At 41.8% G+C, this 9,816-nt stretch overlaps 1 protein-coding gene across 1 annotated transcript; it reads right to left on the minus strand.

Annotated features, from left to right (window-relative positions):
• Positions 1–1,602: 1,602 nt before the first annotated feature.
• LOC138844217 (olfactory receptor 6C74-like) lies at positions 1,603–2,544 on the minus strand. Its single transcript, XM_070051458.1, has one exon. It carries the CDS (start codon positions 2,542–2,544, stop codon positions 1,603–1,605), a length of 942 nt encoding a protein of 313 aa, XP_069907559.1.
• Positions 2,545–9,816: the final 7,272 nt, after the last annotated feature.

A 9,816-nucleotide genomic window follows, 5' to 3' on the forward strand; every position in this document is an offset into this window, starting at 1 on the left:
CTCTGTCCAAATCTACTCAGTATATGAAGTTAAAATGTTAACTACAGTGTAACTTAAAGGATTTTAGGGGCCATGCTGTTGCACAGCAGGTTAACGCCCTGGCCTGAAGTGCTGGCATCCCATATGGGCACTGGTTCTAGTCCCGGCTGCTCCACTTCCAATCCAGCTCTCTGCTATGGCCTGGGAAAGCAGTAGAAGATGGCCCAAGTCCTTGGCCCCTGCACCCGCGTGGGAGACCCAGAGGAAGCTCCTGACTCCTGACTTCGGATTGGCGCAGCTTTGGTCGTTGTGTCCATCTGGGGAGTGAACCAGCAAATGGAAGACCTCTCTCTCTCTCTCTCTCTCTCTCTCTCTCTCTCTGAGTCTCCTCTCTCTGTGTAACTCTGACGTTCAAATAAATAAATGAATCTTTAAAAAAAAAAGGATTTTAGCACAGGCATCCATATGCCGTTTTACTGCAAGATATTCTTCTGGTGGACTCAACAAGCCTGAGAAAGCTTTCTCACTGGCAAGGTCCAAATCAGTGAATCAGGGGACCGGTGGGAGGACAGCAGGAAAGTAGGGAAGCCGGCTAGAAACCAGTGGTTTGTGGTACAATGATTAAAGACAACATTTAGAATATCTCCAGTACCAAGATAGCATATCTTCACTGATGGTGAATGAAGATACAAGAGAACAAGGGACTTGCTCCCTCACTTTAATGTTTAAGCTACATAATTTGAAAAATAAGGCAGTCTACCAAATCCCATGCGACCTTACTGTTCTATATGCTGTCACTAATTTGAAAAGTTAATAACATAGGGTCAGGAAGAGATTTCCACTTCCTATCTCTATTGAGGTACAAGAGGTTAATGGACATCAAGGGCCTGTTTATTGAAAGAAGTGAGGTGATCTATGTATCTGCCTTTGTTTTGCTTTTGGTTTAAGCCCTGTAGGCTCTATATTTTTTTTCTCCCAAAAATGAGCATTGCAATTTCTGACTCATGGAGTTTTGAAGAAGTAACTAACACGTTTCACAAAAGTTGGCAGTTTAGCGGGAACCAGTAAATGTCAGCTGTAATTTCTATCTGGATAACGCATTGGCAGGAACAAATTTCTTTGGAGTTGCTTTATCCCATTACCAAAAACACACTATGTCTTTAAATCTGGCTAGAATTGTAAAACTATCAAATAATTAAAGACATGCCTTTGAAGTGATTTACTCTTAGGATCTACTGAAAGAAAAATTGGATTCTATGTCTGCCAAGAATAAACTCATTAGATGATGAAATCTAGGCAATGGATTCCACACTTCATAAAGAAATGACACAAATTTAAGAGTATCACTAAAGTCCCATTTTTTTCTCCACCTGAGAGAATTTTGAGGGGAAGTTTATAGAGCTACAAAACAAAAAGGCATTTTTAACCAAATATAAGCATTATTTTTTTCTATGAGCTCTCAGCAGGAGGGAAAATTGGGAGTATGGGTTAGGCTGTGTTGATTAGGTAGCCACAGTGAAAAGTACAGGTCAAGAAACATTGTTCTGAATACAGACATGGAAGAGAGACGCTGCTCTCCTTGTGTTATTTTACTTGTGACTGTAGTCACGTCCTTAACTTGGTTCATTTCGGTGAGAAGACTTGGAGCTTTTTGGCCATGTGCTTTACAGCATTTTTCACCTGTTTGTTTCTCAGCGTGTAAATAAAAGGATTCAGCATGGGTGCAACAGAGGTGCTGAGCAGGGCTATCCCTTTATTCAACGACACCCTTTCCTTTGCAGAGGGTTTCACGTACATGAAGATGCAGCTTCCGTAGGAAATGGAGACAACCACCATGTGGGAAGAACACGTGGAAAAGGCTTTCTTCCTCTGTTGAGTAGAAGGTATGTTCAGAATAGTCCCGAGGATGTGCGTGTAGGAAAGAATCACTAACACCAGTGTGACCAGGAGTGTCAAGATGGCTGCCAGCAGCATCATCAGTTCGATGGTGTCTGTGTTTGTGCAAGAGAGCTGCAGTATGGGGGAAACATCACAGAAGAAATGATCCACGGTGTTGGCAGCACAGAAGTCAAGCTGCAGACCCATCACGAGGGGTGGGAAAATGATCAGGAAACCAGCTAACCATGAAGCAAAGACAAGCAAGTTGCACACCCTGGGGCTCATGATGGTCATGTAGTGCAGAGGCTTGCAGATGGCCACATAGCGGTCATAGGACATGGCGGCCAGCAGGAAAAACTCAGTGGCTCCCAGGAGAATAGTGAAAAACAGTTGTGCCGCACAATCGTTGTAAGAAATAGACCTATCACCTGTTGCCATACTAACAAGAAATTTGGGGATACAGACGGTTGTGAAGGAGATTTCTAAAAATGAGAAATTTCGGAGGAAGAAATACATAGGGGTCTTGAGATGTGAATCCAGTAGGCTAAGGGTGATGATGAGAAGGTTCCCGGTGACACTCAACATGTAGGTGAATAAAAGGAGAAGAAAAAGGACCACCTGTAACTGTGGATCATTTGTTAGGCCAAGAAGAATAAAGGCTGTCACTGTTGTGTGATTCCTCATCATTGGCTTCTATTTTTTAAAGAAAATAAGAAGCAATTATAAATGGGGTGGGGGGGAAGGCCTGCACAACACATCCATTTCACTTGAGGTTCTCCAAACACACACACACACACACACACACAAATTGCTCCCCACACCCAACATCCCTGAATATTCTGCTACTCATTAGCAGCAGCTGATAAACATTTCCTTGCAACAATCTTGGCTCAAATTTCAGTAACTAAATAAACACAAGTCTTTGAGTTTGTTTTCTTTCCTCCAGTTCCATAAGCCCAGCCATTGCAAAATGATAACATCTCGGGGCGGAGCCAAGATGGCGGAATAGTGAGGGCGCGCACCGATAGTCCGGGAAAATTTAGTTTAATAAAAGGGGAGTTACGGTAGCCTCAGAAAAAAGAACCAGGAAAATATTGCAGACAAAACTCTTCTGGATCCAGTGGGCGTGAATCGGAGGACCTACTGGGAGAACAAGGTCGCCCACCGCGCGCGAAAGCCGAACCACAGGACCGAGCCGCGGGACTGAGCCGCGGAAGCCGAGCAGCGGGACTGAGCTGCGCAAGCTGCAGGGTCTGCCCGCAAGTGCTCGAAGGGGAGTGCAACAGCGGGGAGACTTGGGAAGTCCAGGGCTCCGAGTCCACACATCGGCGCTGGAAGGGGAGCAGACCTGCGTGGAGAGCGTGGGAGCCCACAGTTCGGGACATCAGCGGCAGACTCAACACACCAGCGCTGGAACGCGAGGTGAGCCGAACCTCAATAACCCGAGACACCGGCAGGCAAGCGGAGAGAGGAGACTAGAGGGAACGACCCCCGGGGCGGGGGGGACTTCACCAAGCTAACTGGAAGAGAGAGAGGGGGAAAAAAAAAAGGTGACTGGTATGGACACGGGTTTCTCTCTCTCCGCTCACCTCTCAAGGGCGAGCAAGACAAAGAGCAGGCGCCATCTTGGACATACGTCATAAGCAGAGCGACCTCAGGTCTGCACCGGCCCTGAGCCTAGCAGTAAAACCTGACTCTGGGTGGGGCGAATTAACAGGAGATTAGGACTTAGTAAATTTATGGTGCTACTGAACTGAGACTGTGAAAAAAGAGACGGTGGGGGAGAGAACTCACGGAATTCACGTGAGCACTCTCCAGAGACGCTACAATTCCGTAACTTTGGCAACCCAGTGGGAGACTGAAGGAGAATTTGAGCCCACTCTAAGGGCCGAACAGATTCCCTGTGTGGTCCTTGGGAAAGAGCTTCTGATCTCTGGCTCCTGTGGGTATATCATTCGCCTGCTAACTACCTCCAACTTTGTTCAGCTGTGCAGAATAACTTCCCTGTTGAATCAAAAAAAAAAAAAGAGAGAGAGAGAGAGAGAGAGAGAGAGAGAGAGAGAGGTTTACCACGCCTAACCTGGGAGTGTCACCTTAGGCACACCAAACAGAGCTCTCAGGCCACACCCATCTCAAGCCCTAAGGCTCCCTCAAAAACAGATAGTCCACTTAATCTAGAGTCGTAGTATAACAAGAAAAAGCACCACAGTGAAGAAACCAAATATCTCCAATATGACAAATAACAAACGCAAAAACCAAGGTAATAAAAACAAGGAAGTCACCATGAAGCCCTCAAATGAAAAAGACACCCCAATTCAAGATTATGAGGATGATGACATAGAAGAAATGCAAGAAGCAGATCTCAAAAAATTGATAAGAACATTAAGAAGTTCTCAAAAACAAATTCTTGAACTACACAAATCCTTAATGGACAAGATAGAAAATCTCTCTCGTGAAAATGAAATATTAAGGAGGAATCAAAATGAAACGAAACAACTAGTACAACAGGAAACTGGGATAGTGACTGAAGTGAAGAATTCAATAGATCAAATGAAAAACACAATAGAGAGCCTTACAAACAGAATGGGAGAAGCAGAAGAGAGAATTTCGGACTTAGAAGACAGAGAACAGGAAAGGATACAGTCAGACCAAAGAAAAGAAGAGGAAATTAGGAATCTAAAACATATTGTCGGGAATCTTCAGGATACTATTAAAAAACCCAACATTCGGGTTCTAGGAGTTCCTGAAGGCATGGAGAGGGAGAAAGGATTAGAAGGCCTTTTTAGTGAGATATTAGCAAAAAATTTCCCAGGTTTGGAGAAGGACAGAGACATCCTAGTACAGGAAGCTCACAGAACCCCTAATAAACACGACCAAAAGAGACCCTCACCACGGCACGTGGTAATTAAACTCTCCACAGTGAAACATAAAGAAAAGATCCTAAAATGTGCAAGAGAGAAACGTCAGATTACTCTCAGAGGATCTCCAATCAGACTCACAGCTGACTTCTCATCAGAAACTCTACAAGCTAGGAGGGAATGGCAAGATATAGCCCAGGTACTAAGAGAGAACAACTGCCAGCCCAGAATATTATATCCTGCCAAGCTCTCATTTGTGAATGAAGGTGAAATAAAGACTTTTCATAACAAACAGAAATTGAAAGAATTTGTTGCCACTCGTCCAGCCCTGCAAAAGATGCTTAAAGATGTGTTACACACAGAAACAAAGAAACACGGTCATCAATATGAAAGAAGGTAAAGGAAGGAAACCAAGGAAGGAAAGCTCACAGCTAAAGATCACAGGGAATTCAAAGCATATATTAGAACTTATCTTTGGCAAATGGCAGGGCAAAGTTACCACTTATCATTAGTCACATTGAACGTGAATGACCTGAACTGTCCAGTTAAAAGACACCGTTTGGCTGATTGGGTTAAAAAACAAAACCCATCTATTTGCTGCTTACAAGAAACACATCTTTCCAACAAAGATCCATACAGACTGAAAGTGAAAGGCTGGAAAAAGATATACCATGCCAACAGAAATGAAAAAAGAGCAGGCGTAGCCATCTTAATATCAGACACCATAAACTTTACCACAAAAACCATTAAGAGAGACAAAGAGGGACACTACATAATGATTAAGGGATCAATTCAACAGGAAGATATAACAATTATCAATGTATATGCACCTAACTACAGGGCACCGGTTTATCTAAAAGATTTATTAACGGACTTAAAGGGAGACTTAGACCCCAATACAATAGTACTGGGGGACTTCAATACTCCACTCTCAGAAATAGACAGATCAACAGGACAGAAGATCAACAAGGATACAGTAGATTTAAACGACACTATAGCCCAAATGGATCTAACAGATATATACAGAACTTTCAATCCTACAGCTAAAGATTATACATTCTTCTCAGCAGTACATGGAACCTTCTCTAGGATTGACCACATACTAGGCCATAAAGCAAGTCTCAGCAAATTCAAAAGAATTAGAATCATACCATGCAGCTTCTCAGACCATAAAGGAATGAAGTTGGAAATGAACAACTCAGGAATCCCTAGAGCATACGCAAACACATGGAGATTGAACAACATGCTCCTGAATGAACAATGGGTCATAGAAGAAATCAAAAGAGAAATCAAAAACTTTCTGGAAGTAAATGAGGATAACAGCACAACATACCAAAACTTATGGGACGCAGCAAAAGCAGTGTTAAGAGGAAAGTTTATATCAATAGGTGCCTACATCAAGAAATTGGAAAGGCACCAAATAGATGAGCTTTCTATTCACCTCAAGGATCTAGAAAACCTACAGCAAACCAGACCCAAATCTAGTAGGAGAAGAGAAATAATTAAAATCAGAGAAGAAATCAACAGGATTGAATCAAGAAAAACATTACAAAAAATCAGCCAAACGAGGAGCTGGTTTTTTGAAAAAATAAACAAAATTGACACCCCATTGGCCCAACTAACTAAAAAAAGAAGAGAAAAGACCCAAATCAATAAAATCAGAGATGAAAAAGGAAATGTAACAACAGACACCACAGAAATAAAAAGAATCATCAGAAATTACTACAAGGACTTGTATGCCAGCAAACAGGGAAACCTATCAGAAATGGATAGATTCCTGGACACATGCAACCTACCTAAATTGAACCAGGAAGACATCGAAAACCTAAACAGACCCATAACTGAGACAGAAATTGAAACAGTAATAAAGGCCCTCCCAACAAAGAAAAGCCCAGGACCAGATGGATTCACTGCTGAATTCTACCAGACATTTAAAGAAGAACTAACTCCAATTCTTCTCAAACTATTCAGAACAATTGAAGAAGAGGGAATCCTCCCAAATTCTTTCTATGAAGCCAGCATCACCTTAATTCCTAAGCCGGGAAAAGATGCAGCACTGAAAGAGAATTACAGACCAATATCCCTGATGAACATAGATGCAAAAATCCTCAATAAAATTCTCGCCAATAGAATGCAACAACACATCAGAAAGATCATCCACCCAGACCAAGTGGGATTTATCCCTGGTATGCAGGGATGGTTTAATGTGCGCAAGACAATCAATGTGATACACCACATTAACAGACTGCAGAAGAAAAACCATATGATTCTCTCAATAGATGCCGAGAAAGCATTTGATAAAATACAACACCCGTTCATGATGAAAACTCTAAGCAAACTGGGTTTGGAAGGAACATTCCTCAATACAATCAAAGCAATCTATGAAAAACCCACAGCCAACATCCTATTGAATGGGGAAAAGTTGGAAGCATTTCCACTGAGATCTGGGACCAGACAGGGATGTCCACTCTCACCACTGCTATTCAATATAGTTCTGGAGGTTCTAGCCAGAGCTATTAGGCAAGAAAAAGAAATTAAAGGGATACAAATTGGGAAGGAAGAACTCAAACTATCCCTCTTTGCAGACGACATGATTCTTTATTTAGGGGACCCAAAGAACTCTACCAAGAGACTATTGGAACTCATAGAAGAGTTTGGCAAAGTAGCAGGGTATAAAATCAATGCACAAAAATCAACAGCCTTTGTATACACAGACAATGCCATGGCTGAGGAAGAAATTCTAAGATCAATCCCATTCACAATAGCTACAAAAACAATCAAATACCTTGGAATAAACTTAACCAAGGACGTTAAAGATCTCTACGATGAAAATTACAAAACCTTAAAGAAAGAAATAGAAGAGGATACCAAGAAATGGAAAAATCTTCCATGCTCATGGATTGGAAGAATCAATATCATCAAAATGTCCATTCTCCCAAAAGCAATTTATAGATTCAATGCAATACCAATCAAGATACCGAAGACCTTCTTCTCAGATCTGGAAAAATTGGTGCTGAAATTTATATGGAGGCACAAGAGACCTCGAATAGCTAAAGCAATCTTGTACAACAAAAACAAAGCCGGAGGCATCACAATACCAGATTTCAGGACATACTACAGGGCAGTTGTAATCAAAACAGCATGGTACTGGTACAGAAACAGAAGGATAGACCAATGGAACAGAATTGAAATACCAGAAATCAACCCAAACATCTACAGCCAACTTATATTTGATCAAGGATCTAAAACTAATTCCTTGAGCAAGGACAGTCTATTCAATAAATGGTGCTGGGAAAATTGGATTTCCACGTGCAGAATCATGAAGCAAGACCCCTACCTTACACCTTACACAAAAATCCACTCAACATGGATTAAAGACCTAAATCTACGACCTGACACCATCAAGTTACTAGAGAACATTGGAGAAACCCTTCAAGATATTGGCACAGGCAAAGAGTTTCTGGAAAAGACCCAGGAGGCACAGGCAGTCAAAGCCAAAATTAACTATTGGGATTGCATCAAATTGAGAAGTTTCTGTACTGCAAAAGAAACAGTCAGGAGAGTGAAGAGACAACCGACAGAATGGGAAAAAATATTTGCAAACTATGCAACAGATAAAGGGTTAATAACCAGAATCTACAAAGAGATCAAGAAACTCCACAAAAACAAAACCAACAACCCAATTAAGAGATGGGCCAAGGACCTCAATAGACATTTTTCAAAAGAGGAAATCCAAATGGCCAACAGGCACATGAAAAAATGTTCAAGGTCATTAGCAATCAGAGAAATGCAAATCAAAACCACAATGAGGTTCCACCTCACCCCGGTTAGAATGGCTCACATTCAGAAATCTACCAACAACAGATGCTGGCGAGGATGTGGGGAAAAAGGGACACTAACCCACTGTTGGTGGGAATGCAAACTGGTCAAGCCACTATGGAAATCAGTCTGGAGATTCCTCAGAAACCTGAAGATAACCCTACCGTTCGACCCAGCCATCCCACTCCTTGGAATTTACCCAAAGGAATTTAAATTGGCAAACAAAAAAGCGGTCTGAAGCCTAATGTTTATTGCAGCTCAATTCACAATAGCTAAGACCTGGAACCAACCTAAATGCCCATCAACGGTAGACTGGATAAAGAAATTATGGGATATGTACTCTTTAGAATACTATACTGCAGTAAGAAACAACGAAATCCAGTCATTTGCAACAAAATGGAGGAATCTGGAACACATCATGCTGAGTGAAATAAGCCAGTCCCAAAGGGACAAATACCATATGTTCTCCCTGATCGGTGACAACTGACTGAACACCAAAAAGGAAACTTGTTGAAGTGAAAGGGACACTATGGGAAACGGTGACTTGATCAGCATAGCCCTGACTGTTAATGAACAACTTAATACATTATCCCTCTTAGTAGTTTTTTTGTCTGTTCTACTTAATATGACTGATTTAATTCTGTAATTAATACACAGTTATTCTTAAGTGTTGAAATTTAACTGAAATGTGATCCCTGTTAAACATAAGAGTAGGAATAAGAGAGGGAAGAGATATATAATTTGGGACATGCTCAAGCTGACTTGCCCCAAATGGTAGAGTTAGAAACATACCAGGGGACTCCAATTTAATCCCATCAAGGTGGCATGTACCAATGCCATCTCACTAGTCCAAGTGATCAATTTCAGTTCGCAATTGATCATAATGAAAGGACTAAGAGTCAAAGGGAGCACATAAGCAAGTCTAGTACCTGCTAACACTAACCGATAGAATAAATAAAGGGGAGAGTGATCCAACATGGGAAGTGAGATACTCAGCAGACTCATAGAATGGTGGATGCCCTAAATAGCACTCTGGCCTCAGAATCAGCCCTAAAGGCATTCAGATCTGGCTGAAAAGTCCATGAGAGTATTTCAGGCATGGAAAGCCAAGACACTCTGGCAAAAGATCTCTGTGAGTGAGATCTCAGTGAAAAGAACAGGTCTTCAAAGAAGGAGGTACCTTTCTCTGAAGGGAGGAGAGAACCTCCACTTTGACTATGACCTTGTCTAAACAAGATAAGAGTCGGAGAACTCAAGGGGCTTCCATAGCCTTGGAAACTCA

This window comes from Oryctolagus cuniculus, chromosome 11, assembly GCF_964237555.1.
Source record: "Oryctolagus cuniculus chromosome 11, mOryCun1.1, whole genome shotgun sequence".
Taxonomy (NCBI): Eukaryota; Metazoa; Chordata; class Mammalia; order Lagomorpha; family Leporidae; genus Oryctolagus; species Oryctolagus cuniculus.